Source organism: Anas platyrhynchos, chromosome 26 (assembly GCF_047663525.1).
Source record: "Anas platyrhynchos isolate ZD024472 breed Pekin duck chromosome 26, IASCAAS_PekinDuck_T2T, whole genome shotgun sequence".
NCBI classification, from domain to species: Eukaryota; Metazoa; Chordata; class Aves; order Anseriformes; family Anatidae; genus Anas; species Anas platyrhynchos.
Window position 1 is genome coordinate 2,004,997 of NC_092612.1, and position 22,847 is coordinate 2,027,843.

Consider the following 22,847-nt stretch of genomic DNA (forward strand, 5'->3'; position numbering starts at 1 on the left):
AGATCTGAAGAGTTCTGAAGTTTCCAGAAAATGGAGGCCATAGTACTGAAATAATGAATCATGCCAGCAGGGGCTGCTTCTGCTAATTATTAGTGTGGAACTGCTGTTGCCTGTGCTCAAAGTGTCCTCACTGGTAAGGCTCCTGTCCTCACCTTCCCATGTGTAGTTGTGCCATTTGGTATTACTGTGGCTTTCCATGTGGTACTTAGCAGCCTGGAGGGTCTTCAGAATCAGGCAGATTGTAGTTTCCAGCAGTGACAAGTTGAACATACATTCTTGCACCAGTGGAGAAACAGAAACCCTAGAGTTCCTGCTCCCTTGTTGCTCCCTAGTTGTCTGGCTCTTTCTCTAAAATAAAACCATGCCATAAGCTAGGATTTTAAACCTTTATTTTATTCATAAAAAGGGGGAGTGGGAATCACAGAATCACAGAACTGTAGGGATTGGAAGGGACCTCGAAAGGGACCCCCCGGCCAAAGCAGGTTCATCCCACTCTTAAAGGCGTTCCTTCCAGTTTTGCATGGGTTTTGTTCAAGGAATGTTGGTAGTTGGGGGGCAGATGAAAGTTGCTGGGACTAATGGTTAGGGGCCTGAACAAGCAGGGCATCGTGGCAGGCCACTGCGATGCCTCCAATGAGGTTCAGGAACTCCTGGAAGTCCAGCTGCCCATCACTGTTCAAATCGAGTTTCTTCATCATCCTGTCCAGGACAGCTGGGTCCCTCTGATTCTGCAAAAAATCAAAGAGATTGGGATCAATGCCTGCCTCGAGGCAAAGGTGTCCTTTGCTGTACACACCCAGGTACAAGCCTGCAGCTGCTGAGTTCATCACTAGCAGCAAGGGTTTGGCAGAGGGAAGCAGAATCCAGCTGGGGCAACTCCAATCAGGCTCTGCTCTGGCTTCTGGTAGAAGTGAGGTCTTTTCCCCTGCCCCCTCCCATGCTCATGTGGCTGGAGGACTCCTGGCCTGGATTTCACTCACCTTTGTGAAGGAAGCCAGCTCAGTGTTCATGAAAGCCAGGAACTCCCTCTTGGAGAGCTTTAAGTTGTCCCCTTCACGCCCTGCGTACCGCTGGAAGACGGCCAGCAGGGACTCGATGCAGCGTTCGGTCTCGGTGGGGGACACCTTGGACTGCAGGAATGGAGCAAAAGCAAAAGTTCAGGCTGGTGCTTGCAGCGAGCTCTGTGCTTGCAGAAGAGCAGCGACAGCTTCCAGAGGGAGGCTGGGCTGAGGGAGCCCTCCTGCCATCCCCTTTAGGGAGCCTGCTGTGCCCAATCTGTCCAGGTGCATTTTTCCTCGGTATTCCTTTTTTTCGTGACCTGCACAGCTCTTTGGTGGGGAGGGACCCAGGGGAGGGGCAGGGAGTGGTTTGGGAAGCACCTGGATGCCTTGGGAGCATGGAAAATTCCCTGGGGAGGCACCAGCAGTCGAGGGAGGAGGGCTGCTCCCTCTGGTTTACTCAGCATTCTCCAGCATGGCTGAACTGGAAGATAAACCTCCCTTTCCCTCCCCCTGCCCTGTCTGGCCAGAGGAGAAACTCTGAGTCACCAGAGAAAAATGTGAGTGGAGCAGCAGCGGAGTTGGCTCCCCAAACTGCTGCCTGGGCTGGGGGAGCTGGGGTGGCTCCTGATGAGCCTTCAGCAGGGCCACCAGGCCCTAAAAGCGAGGGAACACCAGGGATATGGGGCTCTTTCCCCTCCCCAGGGCTCCGATTTTTGGGAAAAGGGACCTCGCAGGCAGGGCTGGGTGGAGTCCGCCCTTCCCTCCCTAACCTCAGCATCCTGGGGACTCCCTGCCACATCCTGCCCCGCCTGAGGTTGAATTCAGCCTTTTTTTGGTTAAAGTGGCACGGAGGTGCTTCCTTCCTGAACCTCGTTTTTTCGTCTCATGGTCCCCCTGAGCCCCCCACCCTGGTGCCGTGAGCTGGGTGGAGGCCAAGCCACAGCCCTGAGCCCAGCGCTGGGCAGCGGGAGCAGCACTGGAAAGAGGAAGGCGAGGGGAGGGAAGGGACTGTGGGGTGGGGAGGGGAGAGAAATAGGGGGCAAATATCCCCTTGCTGTTTCCCTGCAGCCACGGGGACCCTCTGCTCTCCCACTCTGAACCCCCTTCCAACCCCCCTTTCCCGAGGAGGCTGAGCTCAGCCCTTGGCCCCGTTCCCTCTTCCCAGTGCCAAGACACGTCTCGCTTCCAGCTCGGGGCCTCTTCCCTGAGGGAAACGCTCCAACGCCCTCTCCCCCAGGCCCAGGGTCGTGCTCACTCACCATGACTGCGTCTCGGGGCTCAGTGGGACCGCGGTACGGTTCGAGGTAGAATCGAGACGGGTGTGAGCTTCGTCTGCCACCGCCCTGCCAGCGCCCAGCCCCGGCTCAGCCCCCTGGGCCACGTTGGGCAATCGGCGGCGCTAACGGCAGATCCCGACGTGCCTGCGGTCCCCACCTCAGCTTGGGCCCCTCCTTCATCCTCTTCCCTCCTGCATTTTATTTTTTTGTGCTTCTATTTTCTCTTTTGTCCGTTTTTTTTTTTTTTTTTTTTTCCTTAGTTTTGTCTACTCGTCTCTATGCTTTTTTTTTTTTTTTTTTAAACCCAGTCTTCTCAGGGCTGAGCCCTGCATCTGCCTCGCTGCTCCCCACACTACCCTTGGGCCTTCCTCTTCCTCCAGCGACCTTTGGGCACCCCTGAGTGCAGCCCACCCCCCCCCCCCCCGTGTCCCTGCCCCTTCCTGTGCTAACCACCAGGAAAGCTTTGCCAATAACCTGTTATTATTTGCCAATAACGTGTTAACAAGCTCAACCTGTTGTAAAAAGGGTGCAGCTACTCTCTAGGGGTGAAGGCAGCCCCTTTGGGTACTGCTGCAGGTGGGATTTGTCCCAAGCAGCCTCAGTCCCTGTGCCACAGGAGGGCTGAAGATAGGGAGAGGCAGAAGAGGGACAGCAGACACCCAAAGGCAAAGTTTGCGGCCCACCTCACTCCCAGCTGGGGGGCTACGGGGGCAGAAACTGTCCTGCTGGGTGCATCTGCCCCGGGGGTGTCCTCATCCGCCCCCCTAGCCCTACCCTGCCACTCCTCATCCTGCGGCACCAGGGAGGCTGCTGAGACACGTCAGCCTGGCCTTGCCACTGCAACCGCAGTGTGGTGACGTCCTTGGCACTCGGTGTGGATACGGAGCCGCCCGCCCTGGCCCCGATTTCACCCAAAAGCTTTGGGGAGAGAGAGGGGGAGGCGTGGAGTGGAGAGGTTGGGGGGCAACCATCCTCAATCTCATTTCCTTCCTTTCTTTCCCCAGTTCCCTTCCCATATTTTTATCTGTGTATTGGGGAAAAATACCTTCTCCACCGCTACCCTAAATCTCATAAACAGTTCATTGCAAATGAATCAAAAAGATTTTCTGATGCGGGGAGCTGAGGGCAGGAAGGCTTCTGCTCTTTGGTCTGCACTTCCACCTGCGGTTTGCAGCCTCCTCTTTGTGCTTCCTGAGCGCTGCAGCAGTGCTCGCTCCTCCGCCCAGCTTTTATCTCCCCCTAGCTTTTATTTCTCCCTTTGCAAGAGCAAATCCCGGAGGGGCTGTGGCCTGGCCCCAGCCTGGCTGCGGTGTGGGATTTGGGGAGATTTCTATTTCTTGCTGCTGCTCTGTGTGTTTGCGATCAAGGCGCTGGCACCGTTTGCAGACGCACCATCTGTGCTGCCATATGTTTGTCACCGGGACATGCAGCGGCCACGTGCATGACAGAGGGGTGGCAGAGAGCAGTGCCAGCACATCCGTCTGCCCCAGCTGGGACAGACCCCTCTCAGTACCCCTAGCACCACGTCCAAACCATGCCAGGAAATTGGCTGTGGCTGGCTGAGAGTGAAGGCCTGAGTGCTGCATCAGGCTCTGGTGGACCTGAGCTGCCCTTGTTCCTCCTGGCGAGCCCCGGCACCAGCCAGAGAGCACTGGTTACACCTAGGGGCAAGTCCCAGCCACTGCTGGGGTTATCCTCGCTTCTTGCTCTTCTTGCAAAACTGCAGCCCCATCTGCTGCTGAGAGAATTGATTCTCTCTTGCTTGAGAGAAAGGAAAGTGAATTAAATCAGGCTTTCTCCAGTGCGGGGTTAAGGATGTCTCCATCCATGGCTAAGTGCACCGTATGTGGGATCTGGAGCATTTTGCATGCTGTGCCGCTGCCTCTCTACGGCCTGAGGACCCATGAATGGGCCTGCTTGTGGGGAAATCCAGGGGAAAAGGCAAGTGGATACCTGAGGGTGGGAAACTGCACCTGGATGGCTCCTACCTGCCCACCCCTGCATGGATCTGGGATCATAGTGGACACTGGGAGCCCCTGGAATTATGCAGATCTATAGTGAGGACCACAAGGTTAGAAGTATATGGGTGCCAAGACATACAGTAGGGGGGTTTGTTGTAATTTTCAGCAGCCCCTATCTGGATTAAGCGCCTAGAATCAGGAGGCATGGGTGATCCGAACTGGGACACCCTCCCAGTGGGCTGAAGCCCTCGTAGAAATTAGAAGGAAGGATGAAGGATGGCAGCAGTCAGTGCAGTCATCAGCTATTTATTGTGATTTTTCATGCAATACATCGTTCTGAAGTAGAGAATGACCCCCCACACCTACCACCACCATTACCCTTCAGTAACCACAGCAGGACTCAGATGCTTCAAAGCCTCCGTGATGCTGGAACTGGGATTCTGCTCAGTTTCCAGGAGAGCAGAAAGGTGTAACCAAAAGCCAAGGGCCTAAAAAGATGTTTATCCCAGTCTCAATACTTTTCAGACCCCAGAAAGAGTATGGTTAAGCTCCTGGGATTATTTTTTTTTATTATTGCACAGCGGAAGCTAACAAGCAAGAGAGCCAGCCATGGGGCTAGGGAGATGTGAGTGCACTGAGATGCAGAACTGTCATGCCCCAGGGTAAAAGAGATGACAGGGACACAAAGGACTGAGAGACCCAAGGAATCCAATTAGAGCGGAAAAGTGACTAAATACTGCATTGGGGTTGATAGACATGATGCAGGAAGGCAGGAGCTGCAGATCCTGGCATAGCTCTCTGCCTTCCCTGGTTGCTGAGGATGTGTTAGCTGGAAACCCCCCAAAGCCACTTGACACCTCACAGAGCCCCCTGTTAACCCTTTGTATTGAGCACTTCTGTGCCACTGCGTGGTGGCATCCTAAGCTGAAAGCAGAGAGCAGACGTGATCCTCAAAGAGGCTCAGAGAAACCTCATCAATGCCACAGAGAAGATGACCCCTTAAGATGCCTTGGCCTCATCCCTAGCAGGTTGGCTTGTTGCCTTCTGTGAAGCTACAGGGCCGGGGGCGCCCTGGCTCTGCTTGGTGCAAGGATAGGATTCCTCTTCCTGTTGAGGCTGGTCACGGCTAGCTTGCTGTGGGCTCTTCTTGATGCTTTCCTCCTCTTGTGGCTGGCAGCTCCTCTCTGGTGGGGGAAGCTCTTCATCCTCTTGGCAGCAGTCAGCTTCGTCCCTTTGGGGTGGTTCAGGACATTGCTCTTCTACAGCTTGCTGGCCTGGCTCTTGAGCTTTCTGTGGCTCTGAACCCTGTGATAGAGGCAGGCAGCTCTTGGTCTCCCTGTCTTTGCTCACCTGGCAGCTGGATTCAGGCTCCTGTTGGCCCTTCTCCCTGTTGGCTTTTGATCCATCACCCTGGCACTGATACTTCTTTTCTTCCTCATCGGGCATTCTGGGACGCTGGTGGTCTCTCCTGTCCTCCCTGGACTCAACCTGGTGAGTATCACTCTTCACACCATCCGATTCAGGGGCAGAAGCCTGCTGAGATACTACCTTCACCTCTACTGCAGACCTGTCTTTCAACTCAGCTTTCTGAGGCTCATCAAGCTCCCCTGAGTTTTCCTGGGAGCTGGAAGCTGGCAGCTGCTGTTTTTTATGCTCATCCATACCTGATTTAATCCTGCACACATCCTTGCACTGTGGCTCTTCAACCTCGCGTGTTTTGCCATCGTCCTTACAGGATTCTGCATTCTGGGCACTGCTCTCTTTGCATGGCACAGCTGGTGCTTGGGATGAAACGTAGCATTTTCTCACATAGACAGGCTGCTCCAGGTTGTTGGGCTGGTGACAGACAATCTCGTAAGTTGTAGCATTGGGATCATTCAGGTTCTGGATTACATGGATCAGGTACGCAATAGTCTTAGGCTCACAAGGACCAGGGAGCACCTGAACCTCCGGCTGTATGTCAGGGTCAGCAGGGATATAACGGACCCTCATATCAGTAACAGATGAAATTTCCCCTGGGAGACATAGGTCTCCACTATCAACATCAACTGTTTGGTAGAGGCTCGTCCTTTCCTCCTCACTATGGGCCTCCCGTTCTTCTGTGGGGGCACCTCGCTCTTCCCTCTCTCGAGTGAGGCGGCTTCGGCGCTCGTGGACCTCCACCTCCAGGTCCCGTTGGCGATCGAGCCTCCTCTCGCGCACCACGGGCTCTTCCCTGTCTCGTGCGCGGCAAGGCCTCGTCTCGTCCTCTGGTTCGTCGCACTCGCGGGAGCGCTCCCTCCTTTCTCCCTCGTCACGAGGCTGCAGTTCCCGGGACACGCGGTGGACCTTCACGTCCGCTTCTGCGGAGACCTCGGTGGTCTCCCGCGTCCTTTCGTACCTCACGGCTTCACGGCGTCTCCTGGCATCGTCTTCGGGCTCCCGGGTGCGACACTCACGACCATCGCGGGGCTCCCGTTCTTCTGTGGGGGCGCCTCGCTCTTCCCTCTCTCGAGTGAGGCGGCTTCGGCGCTCGTGGACCTCCACCTCCAGGTCCCGTTGGCGATCGAGCCTCCTCTCGCGCACCACGGGCTCTTCCCTGTCTCGTGCGCGGCAAGGCCTCGTCTCGTCCTCTGGTTCGTCGCACTCGCGGGAGCGCTCCCTCCTTTCTCCCTCGTCACGAGGCTGCAGTTCCCGGGACACGCGGTGGACCTTCACGTCCGCTTCTGCGGAGACCTCGGTGGTCTCCCGCGTCCTTTCGTACCTCACGGCTTCACGGCGTCTCCTGGCATCGTCTTCGGGCTCCCGGGTGCGACACTCACGACCATCGCGGGGCTCCCGTTCTTCTGTGGGGGCGCCTCGCTCTTCCCTCTCTCGAGTGAGGCGGCTTCGGCGCTCGTGGACCTCCACCTCCAGGTCCCGTTGGCGATCGAGCCTCCTCTCGCGCACCACGGGCTCTTCCCTGTCTCGTGCGCGGCAAGGCCTCGTCTCGTCCTCTGGTTCGTCGCACTCGCGGGAGCGCTCCCTCCTTTCTCCCTCGTCACGAGGCTGCAGTTCCCGGGACACGCGGTGGACCTTCACGTCCGCTTCTGCGGAGACCTCGGTGGTCTCCCGCGTCCTTTCGTACCTCACGGCTTCACGGCGTCTCCTGGCATCGTCTTCGGGCTCCCGGGTGCGACACTCACGACCATCGCGGGGCTCCCGTTCTTCTGTGGGGGCGCCTCGCTCTTCCCTCTCTCGAGTGAGGCGGCTTCGGCGCTCGTGGACCTCCACCTCCAGGTCCCGTTGGCGATCGAGCCTCCTCTCGCGCACCACGGGCTCTTCCCTGTCTCGTGCGCGGCAAGGCCTCGTCTCGTCCTCTGGTTCGTCGCACTCGCGGGAGCGCTCCCTCCTTTCTCCCTCGTCACGAGGCTGCAGTTCCCGGGACACGCGGTGGACCTTCACGTCCGCTTCTGCGGAGACCTCGGTGGTCTCCCGCGTCCTTTCGTACCTCACGGCTTCACGGCGTCTCCTGGCATCGTCTTCGGGCTCCCGGGTGCGACACTCACGACCATCGCGGGGCTCCCGTTCTTCTGTGGGGGCGCCTCGCTCTTCCCTCTCTCGAGTGAGGCGGCTTCGGCGCTCGTGGACCTCCACCTCCAGGTCCCGTTGGCGATCGAGCCTCCTCTCGCGCACCACGGGCTCTTCCCTGTCTCGTGCGCGGCAAGGCCTCGTCTCGTCCTCTGGTTCGTCGCACTCGCGGGAGCGCTCCCTCCTTTCTCCCTCGTCACGAGGCTGCAGTTCCCGGGACACGCGGTGGACCTTCACGTCCGCTTCTGCGGAGACCTCGGTGGTCTCCCGCGTCCTTTCGTACCTCACGGCTTCACGGCGTCTCCTGGCATCGTCTTCGGGCTCCCGGGTGCGACACTCACGACCATCGCGGGGCTCCCGTTCTTCTGTGGGGGCGCCTCGCTCTTCCCTCTCTCGAGTGAGGCGGCTTCGGCGCTCGTGGACCTCCACCTCCAGGTCCCGTTGGCGATCGAGCCTCCTCTCGCGCACCACGGGCTCTTCCCTGTCTCGTGCGCGGCAGGGCCTCGTCTCGTCCTCTGGTTCGTCGCACTCGCGGGAGCGCTCCCTCCTTTCTCCCTCGTCACGAGGCTGCAGTTCCCGGGACACGCGGTGGACCTTCACGTCCGCTTCTGCGGAGACCTCGGTGGTCTCCCGCGTCCTTTCGTACCTCACGGCTTCACGGCGTCTCCTGGCATCGTCTTCGGGCTCCCGGGTGCGACACTCACGACCATCGCGGGGCTCCCGTTCTTCTGTGGGGGCGCCTCGCTCTTCCCTCTCTCGAGTGAGGCGGCTTCGGCGCTCGTGGACCTCCACCTCCAGGTCCCGTTGGCGATCGAGCCTCCTCTCGCGCACCACGGGCTCTTCCCTGTCTCGTGCGCGGCAAGGCCTCGTCTCGTCCTCTGGTTCGTCGCACTCGCGGGAGCGCTCCCTCCTTTCTCCCTCGTCACGAGGTTGCAGTTCCCGGGACACGCGGTGGACCTTCACGTCCGCTTCTGCGGAGACCTCGGTGGTCTCCCGCGTCCTTTCGTACCTCACGGCTTCACGGCGTCTCCTGGCATCGTCTTCGGGCTCCCGGGTGCGACACTCACGACCATCGCGGGGCTCCCGTTCTTCTGTGGGGGCGCCTCGCTCTTCCCTCTCTCGAGTGAGGCGGCTTCGGCGCTCGTGGACCTCCACCTCCAGGTCCCGTTGGCGATCGAGCCTCCTCTCGCGCACCACGGGCTCTTCCCTGTCTCGTGCGCAGCAAGGCCTCGTCTCGTCCTCTGGTTCGTCGCACTCGCGGGAGCGCTCCCTCCTTTCTCCCTCGTCACGAGGCTGCAGTTCCCGGGACACGCGGTGGACCTTCACGTCCGCTTCTGCGGAGACCTCGGTGGTCTCCCGCGTCCTTTCGTACCTCACGGCTTCACGGCGTCTCCTGGCATCGTCTTCGGGCTCCCGGGTGCGACACTCACGACCATCGCGGGGCTCCCGTTCTTCTGTGGGGGCGCCTCGCTCTTCCCTCTCTCGAGTGAGGCGGCTTCGGCGCTCGTGGACCTCCACCTCCAGGTCCCGTTGGCGATCGAGCCTCCTCTCGCGCACCACGGGCTCTTCCCTGTCTCGTGCGCGGCAAGGCCTCGTCTCGTCCTCTGGTTCGTCGCACTCGCGGGAGCGCTCCCTCCTTTCTCCCTCGTCACGAGGCTGCAGTTCCCGGGACACGCGGTGGACCTTCACGTCCGCTTCTGCGGAGACCTCGGTGGTCTCCCGCGTCCTTTCGTACCTCACGGCTTCACGGCGTCTCCTGGCATCATCTTCGGGCTCCCGGGTGCGACACTCACGACCATCGCGGGGCTCCCGTTCTTCTGTGGGGGCGCCTCGCTCTTCCCTCTCTCGAGTGAGGCGGCTTCGGCGCTCGTGGACCTCCACCTCCAGGTCCCGTTGGCGATCGAGCCTCCTCTCGCGCACCACGGGCTCTTCCCTGTCTCGTGCGCGGCAAGGCCTCGTCTCGTCCTCTGGTTCGTCGCACTCGCGGGAGCGCTCCCTCCTTTCTCCCTCGTCACGAGGCTGCAGTTCCCGGGACACGCGGTGGACCTTCACGTCCGCTTCTGCGGAGACCTCGGTGGTCTCCCGCGTCCTTTCGTACCTCACGGCTTCACGGCGTCTCCTGGCATCGTCTTCGGGCTCCCGGGTGCGACACTCACGACCATCGCGGGGCTCCCGTTCTTCTGTGGGGGCGCCTCGCTCTTCCCTCTCTCGAGTGAGGCGGCTTCGGCGCTCGTGGACCTCCACCTCCAGGTCCCGTTGGCGATCGAGCCTCCTCTCGCGCACCACGGGCTCTTCCCTGTCTCGTGCGCGGCAAGGCCTCGTCTCGTCCTCTGGTTCGTCGCACTCGCGGGAGCGCTCCCTCCTTTCTCCCTCGTCACGAGGCTGCAGTTCCCGGGACACGCGGTGGACCTTCACGTCCGCTTCTGCGGAGACCTCGGTGGTCTCCCGCGTCCTTTCGTACCTCACGGCTTCACGGCGTCTCCTGGCATCGTCTTCGGGCTCCCGGGTGCGACACTCACGACCATCGCGGGGCTCCCGTTCTTCTGTGGGGGCGCCTCGCTCTTCCCTCTCTCGAGTGAGGCGGCTTCGGCGCTCGTGGACCTCCACCTCCAGGTCCCGTTGGCGATCGAGCCTCCTCTCGCGCACCACGGGCTCTTCCCTGTCTCGTGCGCGGCAAGGCCTCGTCTCGTCCTCTGGTTCGTCGCACTCGCGGGAGCGCTCCCTCCTTTCTCCCTCGTCACGAGGCTGCAGTTCCCGGGACACGCGGTGGACCTTCACGTCCGCTTCTGCGGAGACCTCGGTGGTCTCCCGCGTCCTTTCGTACCTCACGGCTTCACGGCGTCTCCTGGCATCATCTTCGGGCTCCCGGGTGCGACACTCACGACCATCGCGGGGCTCCCGTTCTTCTGTGGGGGCGCCTCGCTCTTCCCTCTCTCGAGTGAGGCGGCTTCGGCGCTCGTGGACCTCCACCTCCAGGTCCCGTTGGCGATCGAGCCTCCTCTCGCGCACCACGGGCTCTTCCCTGTCTCGTGCGCGGCAAGGCCTCGTCTCGTCCTCTGGTTCGTCGCACTCGCGGGAGCGCTCCCTCCTTTCTCCCTCGTCACGAGGCTGCAGTTCCCGGGACACGCGGTGGACCTTCACGTCCGCTTCTGCGGAGACCTCGGTGGTCTCCCGCGTCCTTTCGTACCTCACGGCTTCACGGCGTCTCCTGGCATCGTCTTCGGGCTCCCGGGTGCGACACTCACGACCATCGCGGGGCTCCCGTTCTTCTGTGGGGGCGCCTCGCTCTTCCCTCTCTCGAGTGAGGCGGCTTCGGCGCTCGTGGACCTCCACCTCCAGGTCCCGTTGGCGATCGAGCCTCCTCTCGCGCACCACGGGCTCTTCCCTGTCTCGTGCGCGGCAAGGCCTCGTCTCGTCCTCTGGTTCGTCGCACTCGCGGGAGCGCTCCCTCCTTTCTCCCTCGTCACGAGGCTGCAGTTCCCGGGACACGCGGTGGACCTTCACGTCCGCTTCTGCGGAGACCTCGGTGGTCTCCCGCGTCCTTTCGTACCTCACGGCTTCACGGCGTCTCCTGGCATCGTCTTCGGGCTCCCGGGTGCGACACTCACGACCATCGCGGGGCTCCCGTTCTTCTGTGGGGGCGCCTCGCTCTTCCCTCTCTCGAGTGAGGCGGCTTCGGCGCTCGTGGACCTCCACCTCCAGGTCCCGTTGGCGATCGAGCCTCCTCTCGCGCACCACGGGCTCTTCCCTGTCTCGTGCGCGGCAAGGCCTCGTCTCGTCCTCTGGTTCGTCGCACTCGCGGGAGCGCTCCCTCCTTTCTCCCTCGTCACGAGGCTGCAGTTCCCGGGACACGCGGTGGACCTTCACGTCCGCTTCTGCGGAGACCTCGGTGGTCTCCCGCGTCCTTTCGTACCTCACGGCTTCACGGCGTCTCCTGGCATCGTCTTCGGGCTCCCGGGTGCGACACTCACGACCATCGCGGGGCTCCCGTTCTTCTGTGGGGGCGCCTCGCTCTTCCCTCTCTCGAGTGAGGCGGCTTCGGCGCTCGTGGACCTCCACCTCCAGGTCCCGTTGGCGATCGAGCCTCCTCTCGCGCACCACGGGCTCTTCCCTGTCTCGTGCGCGGCAAGGCCTCGTCTCGTCCTCTGGTTCGTCGCACTCGCGGGAGCGCTCCCTCCTTTCTCCCTCGTCACGAGGCTGCAGTTCCCGGGACACGCGGTGGACCTTCACGTCCGCTTCTGCGGAGACCTCGGTGGTCTCCCGCGTCCTTTCGTACCTCACGGCTTCACGGCGTCTCCTGGCATCGTCTTCGGGCTCCCGGGTGCGACACTCACGACCATCGCGGGGCTCCCGTTCTTCTGTGGGGGCGCCTCGCTCTTCCCTCTCTCGAGTGAGGCGGCTTCGGCGCTCGTGGACCTCCACCTCCAGGTCCCGTTGGCGATCGAGCCTCCTCTCGCGCACCACGGGCTCTTCCCTGTCTCGTGCGCGGCAAGGCCTCGTCTCGTCCTCTGGTTCGTCGCACTCGCGGGAGCGCTCCCTCCTTTCTCCCTCGTCACGAGGCTGCAGTTCCCGGGACACGCGGTGGACCTTCACATCCGCTTCTGCGGAGACCTCGGTGGTCTCCCGCGTCCTTTCGTACCTCACGGCTTCACGGCGTCTCCTGGCATCGTCTTCGGGCTCCCGGGTGCGACACTCACGACCATCGCGGGGCTCCCGTTCTTCTGTGGGGGCGCCTCGCTCTTCCCTCTCTCGAGTGAGGCGGCTTCGGCGCTCGTGGACCTCCACCTCCAGGTCCCGTTGGCGATCGAGCCTCCTCTCGCGCACCACGGGCTCTTCCCTGTCTCGTGCGCGGCAAGGCCTCGTCTCGTCCTCTGGTTCGTCGCACTCGCGGGAGCGCTCCCTCCTTTCTCCCTCGTCACGAGGCTGCAGTTCCCGGGACACGCGGTGGACCTTCACGTCCGCTTCTGCGGAGACCTCGGTGGTCTCCCGCGTCCTTTCGTACCTCACGGCTTCACGGCGTCTCCTGGCATCGTCTTCGGGCTCCCGGGTGCGACACTCACGACCATCGCGGGGCTCCCGTTCTTCTGTGGGGGCGCCTCGCTCTTCCCTCTCTCGAGTGAGGCGGCTTCGGCGCTCGTGGACCTCCACCTCCAGGTCCCGTTGGCGATCGAGCCTCCTCTCGCGCACCACGGGCTCTTCCCTGTCTCGTGCGCGGCAAGGCCTCGTCTCGTCCTCTGGTTCGTCGCACTCGCGGGAGCGCTCCCTCCTTTCTCCCTCGTCACGAGGCTGCAGTTCCCGGGACACGCGGTGGACCTTCACGTCCGCTTCTGCGGAGACCTCGGTGGTCTCCCGCGTCCTTTCGTACCTCACGGCTTCACGGCGTCTCCTGGCATCGTCTTCGGGCTCCCGGGTGCGACACTCACGACCATCGCGGGGCTCCCGTTCTTCTGTGGGGGCGCCTCGCTCTTCCCTCTCTCGAGTGAGGCGGCTTCGGCGCTCGTGGACCTCCACCTCCAGGTCCCGTTGGCGATCGAGCCTCCTCTCGCGCACCACGGGCTCTTCCCTGTCTCGTGCGCGGCAAGGCCTCGTCTCGTCCTCTGGTTCGTCGCACTCGCGGGAGCGCTCCCTCCTTTCTCCCTCGTCACGAGGCTGCAGTTCCCAGGACACGCGGTGGACCTTCACGTCCGCTTCTGCGGAGACCTTGGTGGTCTCCCGCGTCCTTTCGTACCTCACGGCTTCACGGCGTCTCCTGGCATCGTCTTCGGGCTCCCGGGTGCGACACTCACGACCATCGCGGGGCTCCCGTTCTTCTGTGGGGGCGCCTCGCTCTTCCCTCTCTCGAGTGAGGTGGCTTCGGCGCTCGTGGACCTCCACCTCCAGGTCCCGTTGGCGATCGAGCCTCCTCTCGCGCACCACGGGCTCTTCCCTGTCTCGTGCGCGGCAAGGCCTCGTCTCGTCCTCTGGTTCGTCGCACTCGCGGGAGCGCTCCCTCCTTTCTCCCTCGTCACGAGGCTGCAGTTCCCGGGACACGCGGTGGACCTTCACGTCCGCTTCTGCGGAGACCTCGGTGGTCTCCCACGTCCTTTCGTACCTCACGGCTTCACGGCGTCTCCTGGCATCGTCTTCGGGCTCCCGGGTGCGACACTCACGACCATCGCGGGGCTCCCGTTCTTCTGTGGGGGCGCCTCGCTCTTCCCTCTCTCGAGTGAGGCGGCTTCGGCGCTCGTGGACCTCCACCTCCAGGTCCCATTGGCGATCGAGCCTCCTCTCGCGCACCACGGGCTCTTCCCTGTCTCGTGCGCGGCAAGGCCTCGTCTCGTCCTCTGGTTCGTCGCACTCGCGGGAGCGCTCCCTCCTTTCTCCCTCGTCACGAGGCTGCAGTTCCCGGGACACGCGGTGGACCTTCACGTCCGCTTCTGCGGAGACCTCGGTGGTCTCCCGCGTCCTTTCGTACCTCATGGCTTCACGGCGTCTCCTGGCATCGTCTTCGGGCTCCCGGGTGCGACACTCACGACCATCGCGGGGCTCCCGTTCTTCTGTGGGGGCGCCTCGCTCTTCCCTCTCTCGAGTGAGGCGGCTTCGGCGCTCGTGGACCTCCACCTCCAGGTCCCGTTGGCGATCGAGCCTCCTCTCGCGCACCACGGGCTCTTCCCTGTCTCGTGCGCGGCAAGGCCTCGTCTCGTCCTCTGGTTCGTCGCACTCGCGGGAGCGCTCCCTCCTTTCTCCCTCGTCACGAGGCTGCAGTTCCCGGGACACGCGGTGGACCTTCACGTCCGCTTCTGCGGAGACCTCGGTGGTCTCCCGCGTCCTTTCGTACCTCACGGCTTCACGGCGTCTCCTGGCATCGTCTTCGGGCTCCCGGGTGCGACACTCACGACCATCGCGGGGCTCCCGTTCTTCTGTGGGGGCGCCTCGCTCTTCCCTCTCTCGAGTGAGGCGGCTTCGGCGCTCGTGGACCTCCACCTCCAGGTCCCGTTGGCGATCGAGCCTCCTCTCGCGCACCACGGGCTCTTCCCTGTCTCGTGCGCGGCAAGGCCTCGTCTCGTCCTCTGGTTCGTCGCACTCGCGGGAGCGCTCCCTCCTTTCTCCCTCGTCACGAGGCTGCAGTTCCCGGGACACGCGGTGGACCTTCACGTCCGCTTCTGCGGAGACCTCGGTGGTCTCCCGCGTCCTTTCGTACCTCACGGCTTCACGGCGTCTCCTGGCATCGTCTTCGGGCTCCCGGGTGCGACACTCACGACCATCGCGGGGCTCCCGTTCTTCTGTGGGGGCGCCTCGCTCTTCCCTCTCTCGAGTGAGGTGGCTTCGGCGCTCGTGGACCTCCACCTCCAGGTCCCGTTGGCGATCGAGCCTCCTCTCGCGCACCACGGGCTCTTCCCTGTCTCGTGCACGGCAAGGCCTCGTCTCGTCCTCTGGTTCGTCGCACTCGCGGGAGCGCTCCCTCCTTTCTCCCTCGTCACGAGGCTGCAGTTCCCGGGACACGCGGTGGACCTTCACGTCCGCTTCTGCGGAGACCTCGGTGGTCTCCCACGTCCTTTCGTACCTCACGGCTTCACGGCGTCTCCTGGCATCGTCTTCGGGCTCCCGGGTGCGACACTCACGACCATCGCGGGGCTCCCGTTCTTCTGTGGGGGCGCCTCGCTCTTCCCTCTCTCGAGTGAGGCGGCTTCGGCGCTCGTGGACCTCCACCTCCAGGTCCCGTTGGCGATCGAGCCTCCTCTCGCGCACCACGGGCTCTTCCCTGTCTCGTGCGCGGCAAGGCCTCGTCTCGTCCTCTGGTTCGTCGCACTCGCGGGAGCGCTCCCTCCTTTCTCCCTCGTCACGAGGCTGCAGTTCCCGGGACACGCGGTGGACCTTCACGTCCGCTTCTGCGGAGACCTCGGTGGTCTCCCGCGTCCTTTCGTACCTCACGGCTTCACGGCGTCTCCTGGCATCGTCTTCGGGCTCCCGGGTGCGACACTCACGACCATCGCGGGGCTCCCGTTCTTCTGTGGGGGTGCCTCGCTCTTCCCTCTCTCGAGTGAGGCGGCTTCGGCGCTCGTGGACCTCCACCTCCAGGTCCCGTTGGCGATCGAGCCTCCTCTCGCGCACCACGGGCTCTTCCCTGTCTCGTGCGCGGCAAGGCCTCGTCTCGTCCTCTGGTTCGTCGCACTCGCGGGAGCGCTCCCTCCTTTCTCCCTCGTCACGAGGCTGCAGTTCCCGGGACACGCGGTGGACCTTCACGTCCGCTTCTGCGGAGACCTCGGTGGTCTCCCGCGTCCTTTCGTACCTCATGGCTTCACGGCGTCTCCTGGCATCGTCTTCGGGCTCCCGGGTGCGACACTCACGACCATCGCGGGGCTCCCGTTCTTCTGTGGGGGCGCCTCGCTCTTCCCTCTCTCGAGTGAGGCGGCTTCGGCGCTCGTGGACCTCCACCTCCAGGTCCCGTTGGCGATCGAGCCTCCTCTCGCGCACCACGGGCTCTTCCCTGTCTCGTGCGCGGCAAGGCCTCGTCTCGTCCTCTGGTTCGTCGCACTCGCGGGAGCGCTCCCTCCTTTCTCCCTCGTCACGAGGCTGCAGTTCCCGGGACACGCGGTGGACCTTCACGTCCGCTTCTGCGGAGACCTCGGTGGTCTCCCGCGTCCTTTCGTACCTCACGGCTTCACGGCGTCTCCTGGCATCGTCTTCGGGCTCCCGGGTGCGACACTCACGACCATCGCGGGGCTCCCGTTCTTCTGTGGGGGCGCCTCGCTCTTCCCTCTCTCGAGTGAGGCGGCTTCGGCGCTCGTGGACCTCCACCTCCAGGTCCCGTTGGCGATCGAGCCTCCTCTCGCGCACCACGGGCTCTTCCCTGTCTCGTGCGCGGCAAGGCCTCGTCTCGTCCTCTGGTTCGTCGCACTCGCGGGAGCGCTCCCTCCTTTCTCCCTCGTCACGAGGCTGCAGTTCCCGGGACACGCGGTGGACCTTCACGTCCGCTTCTGCGGAGACCTCGGTGGTCTCCCGCGTCCTTTCGTACCTCACGGCTTCACGGCGTCTCCTGGCATCGTCTTCGGGCTCCCGGGTGCGACACTCACGACCATCGCGGGGCTCCCGTTCTTCTGTGGGGGCGCCTCGCTCTTCCCTCTCTCGAGTGAGGTGGCTTCGGCGCTCGTGGACCTCCACCTCCAGGTCCCGTTGGCGATCGAGCCTCCTCTCGCGCACCACGGGCTCTTCCCTGTCTCGTGCGCGGCAAGGCCTCGTCTCGTCCTCTGGTTCGTCGCACTCGCGGGAGCGCTCCCTCCTTTCTCCCTCGTCACGAGGCTGCAGTTCCCGGGACACGCGGTGGACCTTCACGTCCGCTTCTGCGGAGACCTCGGTGGTCTCCCGCGTCCTTTCGTACCTCACGGCTTCATGGCGTCTCCTTCCATCTTGTTCATATTCTCGTCGCAGAGTACGTTCTGATTCATAGCCTTCTTGTTGTGTTCTCAGTTGCCGATCGTTTCTGTCTGCATCATGTTGTTCTTCCGACCTTTGGTCTTGATATCTGCGTCTCTGAGTTTCTCTGTATTCAGTCTCATCTTCTTTTTCCTTTTCTTCTTCATAGTCAGGTTCGTTTTGCTCACATTTCTCAAAGTATCTTTTGTCCAGTTCTAGCGGTTCCTCGATGTATGACTGATGTGGTCTTTCTGAATCCAGGCATTCAGGCTCACATGGCTGGCGGCTGCTTTGTTCAAGTTCTTTTTGTTCCAGCTCACGTAGGTGGTAGCGGCTTCTCTCCTCTGTGAGTAATTCGTGCTTACGTGGCCAGTTGTGACTTCTCCTATCTGCTTCTTTTGGTTCATGTGGCCAGCTTCTTCTTCCTCCATTTGCCACTGCTTGTTGGTTTTGTGGCTCATGGTTTCTTTGATCATATGCTGGTATTGCTGGCTCACGTGGCTGGTGGCCACTCCACTGGTCTGGCAGTAGTTTTGGTTCACAGGGATGTCTGTGACTCTTCACGTCTGCCAGTTCTTCTGTCTGTGGCCCCTCTCGGTTTTGTCTCTCATCCACCCATGGTCCAGGCTGACGTGCCTTCGAGCTGCCGCACTTGCGGTGTTGTAAATCTTCTAGCCTGTCCTGCTCAGGTGGCTGACGTCTTCTCTGTCTATTACATTGGTCGCTTGGCTCTTGGCTTCTCTTTTCATGTACCTGAGGGATCAGCTCTCTTGTCCTTGTACTTCGTTTTGCATCATCTCTGCTCTGTGTGGTGCGTTGCTGGTGATGACTCTCCGTCTCTTCTAGCGTTTCAAGCTCCTGGATCCTGGTTTCTCGCTGTGGCTCAGGTTTGCAGGGGGGATGGCGATTGGTCTCACGGGTTTGTGGTTCCTCTTCCTGCAGCTGCCGATGGCTCCCTCTATTCTTAATTTCAGGCTCTTGCAGTATCTTGCCACTGGTTACTAGCTTTGTTTTTTGCAGAAGGCATGGTCCCTTCTGCAGGTACCAGTAGCAGGCCTTAGCCACTCTGAATACTAAAAGCAGGAACTCATTAAAATCTATTTCGCCATCCCCATCCCACTCCAGAAACTGCAGAATCTTGTCAATTGTCTGAGGGTCATGTGGGTTCTGCAGGGAAAGCACACACAGGGAAACAAAAAAGGGATTTTAGCCTTCCTGCTCCTTGTCAGAGAAATTAAAACCTGGGTATAATGGCCATCTTTTCTCCTTGCATCTCTCAGGTTCTCTTTTATAGCTCCGCATCTCCTCTGTGTCTTTTTTCTCCTTTTTCCTGATGGCCACAGCTAACCAGCTCTCTTTTTGGGAGATGCTGTACTCCTCCACTGGATACATTTCCTTCCACCCCTTGAAGGTAACCACACCACCCCAACAGTCCATTCTCAATTTTTTCCCCATTTACTCTTTACAAAATTGATAAAAAAGAACTGTCGCGGACAGTGCAAAAGCACACATTTGCTGCTCACCCTTGGTAAAAGCCTCTCCATCCCTATTTGATCTGATCATACGATTTACCCCCTCTCCAGGACATTTTGTGATCCTGACCTCCAGTCTCAGCCTTGAGCCCTCCCCATAGCACTCACCGCTATGGCATCTGCAAACTCCTTCTGGATGAACTCCTTCATCCTCCTTCGACTCAGTTTGGACTGGTCTCCATCTTCCTTCGCATGTTTGCAAAAAGTGCTAATGATGATGGAAACGCTGTCTAAGAAGTGAGACATCTTCCTGCAGATTCACGAAGCCTGCAAGAAAAGTAGCGGACCTAAGGATGGGAGATTAGCTTGCCTCTGAGAGTGGGAACCGGGGGAAGAATCACTGGGACCAGCTAATGAGATGCTGGGTGCCGTGAGCTCTGTGTCCACTCCTCTGCCACGGTGAGCTTGGCTTCACCAGAGCGCTGGGAAGATATTCAAATGCTTAGGGGTTTTGGTGGGATGGGGAGTGTCCTCCAGCTTGTCTGCTGACGTATTTGAGTGATGTTTGATATGGGATGGCAGGATGCCCGTGTTTGTGGGTCACAGGGAGGGGACTGGGGATGGTGACTCAAGAGACACCCCAAGAACCAGTCTCCGTGGGCTCTACCCAGGCATTCAGTCGCCAGGCTCCATGCTTCTATCTCTGCTTGGCACCAAGACGCAGCAGCTACTCTGGAGCACGTCTGAGGATGTCTAACACAGTGCAGGCATGGCCCGAGACAGGACCATGCTAGGGCAGAAGCAGTTAGAGTGCTACAGAGAGGTAAAACAAACCCTTTTTCCAGTCCTGTGACCAGTAGCAATGCAAATCAATTGATGAATCTTTCGTTACACCATTGCATCCTTGACAACTAGATTTTGGCCAAGAGGGACCTGTCAGATCTCCTAGGTTAGAGAAACTTATTTCATTTTACTGTGATCTGCTGGGCCGAAAGCACTGCTCCTGATCAAGTTTTGTGACTGGAAACCTCAAAAGCCACCTCTGTCCTTCTCACAGGATCCCTGAGCCTGTTATCGGGTACATCAGTGCTGGGATCTCAGCTCACAGCTGGGGAAGCTGTGCCCTGCCTGCCTCGCTGCCGCCATAACGAGCTCAAAGTAGGAGTGAGTGCATGCACCTGTGTGTACGGAACCCTGTTTCTTGGCATTTCCGTAGAAAACTGAAAATTTGGGCAATCTGTCCATCCCAACTGGGAGATGAGTGCAGACCAAAGCAAGGCACCAAATTTGACTCCCACTCTCCTTTCTGTTTGGAGGAAAGCCACCTTGCCACATCAACAAAGGAGAGCATGCAGCTGGCCAAATTGCACAAAATAGCATTTAATTGCAGATAAACCCAAAAGGCTCCCGGAAAATATTGAAGCAGGAATGCCATTGTCACCCAAGATGAATCCTATAGAAATAACTAATTTTCACCCAGCAAAGTATGCATTTCAGAAGGAATGACTTACCCAAATCACCAATGGGATCAAGTGGGATTCCTGTGAAGCCGTGCGGAGTGATCGGAGGACCCAGGTGCTTTTATAGGGTCCCCGACGGAGGAACAGAAAGGAGCCACCCTTTGTGGACGTTGCCCTGATTCATCTTTGGCCAAGCCCAGCTGCACCTTCATGTCCTCAGACGGGTTATTTAACTTATCATCCCCTTACCTATCATTTTAACCCAGAAATAGTAGTTGCCATGTGGCAATTCAGGCATCAGCTGGTTCCACCTAATCCGGACTGTAAAGTTATTTTACAGGTAATTGTATTTCAGATTTTTTTTTTTTTTTTAAATCTAGAATAGCTGTGAAGCATATATATATGTATTAATGGAAGGGTGTATTTTTAACGAATTCCCACTTTTATAGGTATGCATTTATATATGTATTATACACACCCATAAAAACAGTACTGGAGTTGGAGGACATCGATAGAAGTGCTGACGTTTGCAGAGTTGTTGTAAGCACCCTGGAGACAGAGGGGATCTTCATGGCCCTCCAGCTTGGTGCTGCACCACCAGAGGTGATTTTTGCTTCCTTTTTTCATGTGCTTTGCTCATAGAGAAAGGACAGATGAAGACCTAACCATTCGGAACGTGTTGAAATGCAGGTGCACAGCAGAGAGATCTCCAAACCCTCCAGGAGATCTAGGCTTTTGTGGTGTCCTTGTAGCACGTACTGAAAAGTATCCCTTTTTTTTTGGTAACTTCTTATTAAGGAGCCTTTTTATTGTATTATCCAGGTTTTTGGTGAAACAAACAAACAAAAAAATCCAACAAATTGAAACATTTGTAAATGGTAAAGTTTGCAAAATACATAGATATTTATAAGAAAATGCCTATTAAATAAGTAGTGACTTTTCATTGAGAAAAATTGTGATAAAACATTTTTTATGTTAACTGTCTTCTGTGAATGACTTATTTTCACTTTGCTTGATCTTTAATTAAAAATGAAAGCAGAAACCTTTTGGCTGGGAGGTCAATTCATGTCGAAGCTTCATCTGGTTGCTCTAGGCAGCTTTTCCTGTAATTATCTCTACAATCCTTGTTTTTTTTTTTTTTTTTTTTTTTTTTTTTTTTTTTTTTTTTAAATCTTTTAAGTGTAAATTAATTTGAGACCAACAGATTCTTTTATTCATTCTGAGCTCTCCCTGTGCAGGGAGCAAATAGGGGAGACATCAGCCGTGCCACTTGGGCCCCTGCGTTTGGTTTTGGAGCTGGGCTGCTGCCTTGACAAGCATGCTGGAGACATTGCGGAGAGCCTCCGGAGCATGAACCTGTCACGCAGCCTTGGGTGAGTTGCTGATCTGGCCCATCTGTAAGGTAAGATCATACTGGGTGTAGGAGCCTAATTAATTAGTGCTGGTAACAGCTTGGGGATACTCATATAAGTGCGCACAGAGGATTGTTGCTAACCATACTTCATTTTTGAGCTTTTTTTCAAGATTAAATTATACTTGTGTAAATTATACCCCACCTGTGGGATAATGATACCCTTGGGAAACTGTAATTTTATGGTAGATTGGAGTTATTATTAAAATTAGAGCATTACTGTGTGGCTGGAGCTTGTACGCACGGTGTCCTATAACAGTTTGCAATCCCCTGCGGGCGCTGGGGACGTCAGGAGGCATTGGGCAGATTTTGGGAGAGGTACATCAGGGCAGCACCAGCACCCCAGGTTTCTAAGGGCTTGGCTTTGCCCAAGGACACTCTCAAAAGCACGGACTCGAGTTGGTCTTTCAAAACTGTTACCCAACAGGGTGGGCTCTTTTTTTCCTACCCAGTTCTGCACCCATCCCTGTCGACATTTCTATAGGGTGGCCAAACCTCTGTTGCATTTAATCAAGGTGGAACCGGGCTCCCCACGAGACATATAAAAGACCTGTTCTCTTCTGACACCTCCCAGCCTTGCAGGTATCTTAAACAGGTATTTGTGTCAGTGGGATAATTTTCATGGGGCTGTAATGTCCTCCTTAAAATGAACCAAAAAAAAAAAAAAAAAAAAGTCCACCCCAACTTCAAACACTCCTGCAAACACTCCTGATGGCAAAAGTAGTGATATTCACAATAGAGTATATAATTAGCCTGTCACTAACAGGGCTCAGTGCCTGCTGAATTGGGAGGTCAGTTTTTTATTGAAACTGCAAAAAGCAGCAGCTGAGGGATGGGCAGATGAACAGGGGGCTGGCTGGGTCTGGAGGTTTTTGACCTTCACCCAGAGCTAAGAAATAGCAAAGAGCTATTTGAGAATCCTCCAGCTGAGATCTATTTTGGAAGGAAAATATTTTTGTTTTTTCTTGTTTTCTAGAAAATGAAATGTTTCAAGGAATGAATCAGACGGATTGGGAGTTTTGATGGATAGGTGATGAAATTTAAGTCTTGACTGTCTCATTTCGTTTTGACAATGTCCACAGCTGTCATTAAGGTAGGTCAGAACCTGTTTTTGCTAAGGTGTTTTATCAGCGGTAGAGCAGACTGGTGTATTTTGTGTCTAATGCATTTAACTTTGACATCAGCACTTTTAGGCCAAATCATTTTTGCAATGTGTGTTCTAGGGATCATTTTGAAACGCTGATTTTTCAGTTCTGATTCAGCGTGCAGCAAATTGTGAAACTCTGGGGTGTCCCAGAGGAGTGACGTTTTATTTCCTCGTGA

At 58.4% G+C, this 22,847-nt stretch overlaps 2 protein-coding genes across 2 annotated transcripts; both read right to left on the minus strand.

Moving 5' to 3' along the window:
- Positions 1-372: 372 nt before the first annotated feature.
- On the minus strand, positions 373-2,433 carry S100A11 (S100 calcium binding protein A11). Its single transcript, XM_038167844.2, has 3 exons — positions 2,261-2,433; positions 981-1,130; positions 373-728 (listed from the first exon to the last, which is right to left on the minus strand). Exons 1-3 carry the CDS (start codon positions 2,261-2,263, stop codon positions 576-578), a joined length of 306 nt encoding a protein of 101 aa, XP_038023772.1. The 5' UTR covers positions 2,264-2,433; the 3' UTR covers positions 373-575.
- Positions 2,434-4,529: 2,096 nt separating this feature from the next.
- On the minus strand, positions 4,530-20,323 carry LOC139999474 (uncharacterized). The gene is made up of 3 exons (XM_072027851.1): positions 20,165-20,323; positions 18,822-18,980; positions 4,530-18,348 (listed from the first exon to the last, which is right to left on the minus strand). The coding sequence occupies exons 2-3, from the start codon at positions 18,957-18,959 to the stop codon at positions 5,239-5,241; spliced, it is 13,248 nt and encodes a 4,415-aa protein (XP_071883952.1). The 5' UTR covers positions 18,960-18,980; positions 20,165-20,323; the 3' UTR covers positions 4,530-5,238.
- Positions 20,324-22,847: the final 2,524 nt, after the last annotated feature.

What these genes read in the sequence shown, in the direction of transcription:
- S100A11 (XM_038167844.2), bottom strand. An exon ending in AGCTGGCTTCCTTCACAAAG is followed by an intron (nt 729 to 980) that starts GTGAGTGAAATC and finishes GATTTTTTGCAG; the next exon opens with AATCAGAGGGACCCAGCTGT.
- LOC139999474 (XM_072027851.1), bottom strand. Translation starts at nt 18,959, where the DNA reads ATGTCTCACTTCTTAGACAGCGTTTCCATCATCATTAGCACTTTTTGC. An exon ending in AGTTTGCAGATGCCATAGCG is followed by an intron (nt 18,349 to 18,821) that starts GTGAGTGCTATG and finishes CTTTCCCTGCAG; the next exon opens with AACCCACATGACCCTCAGAC.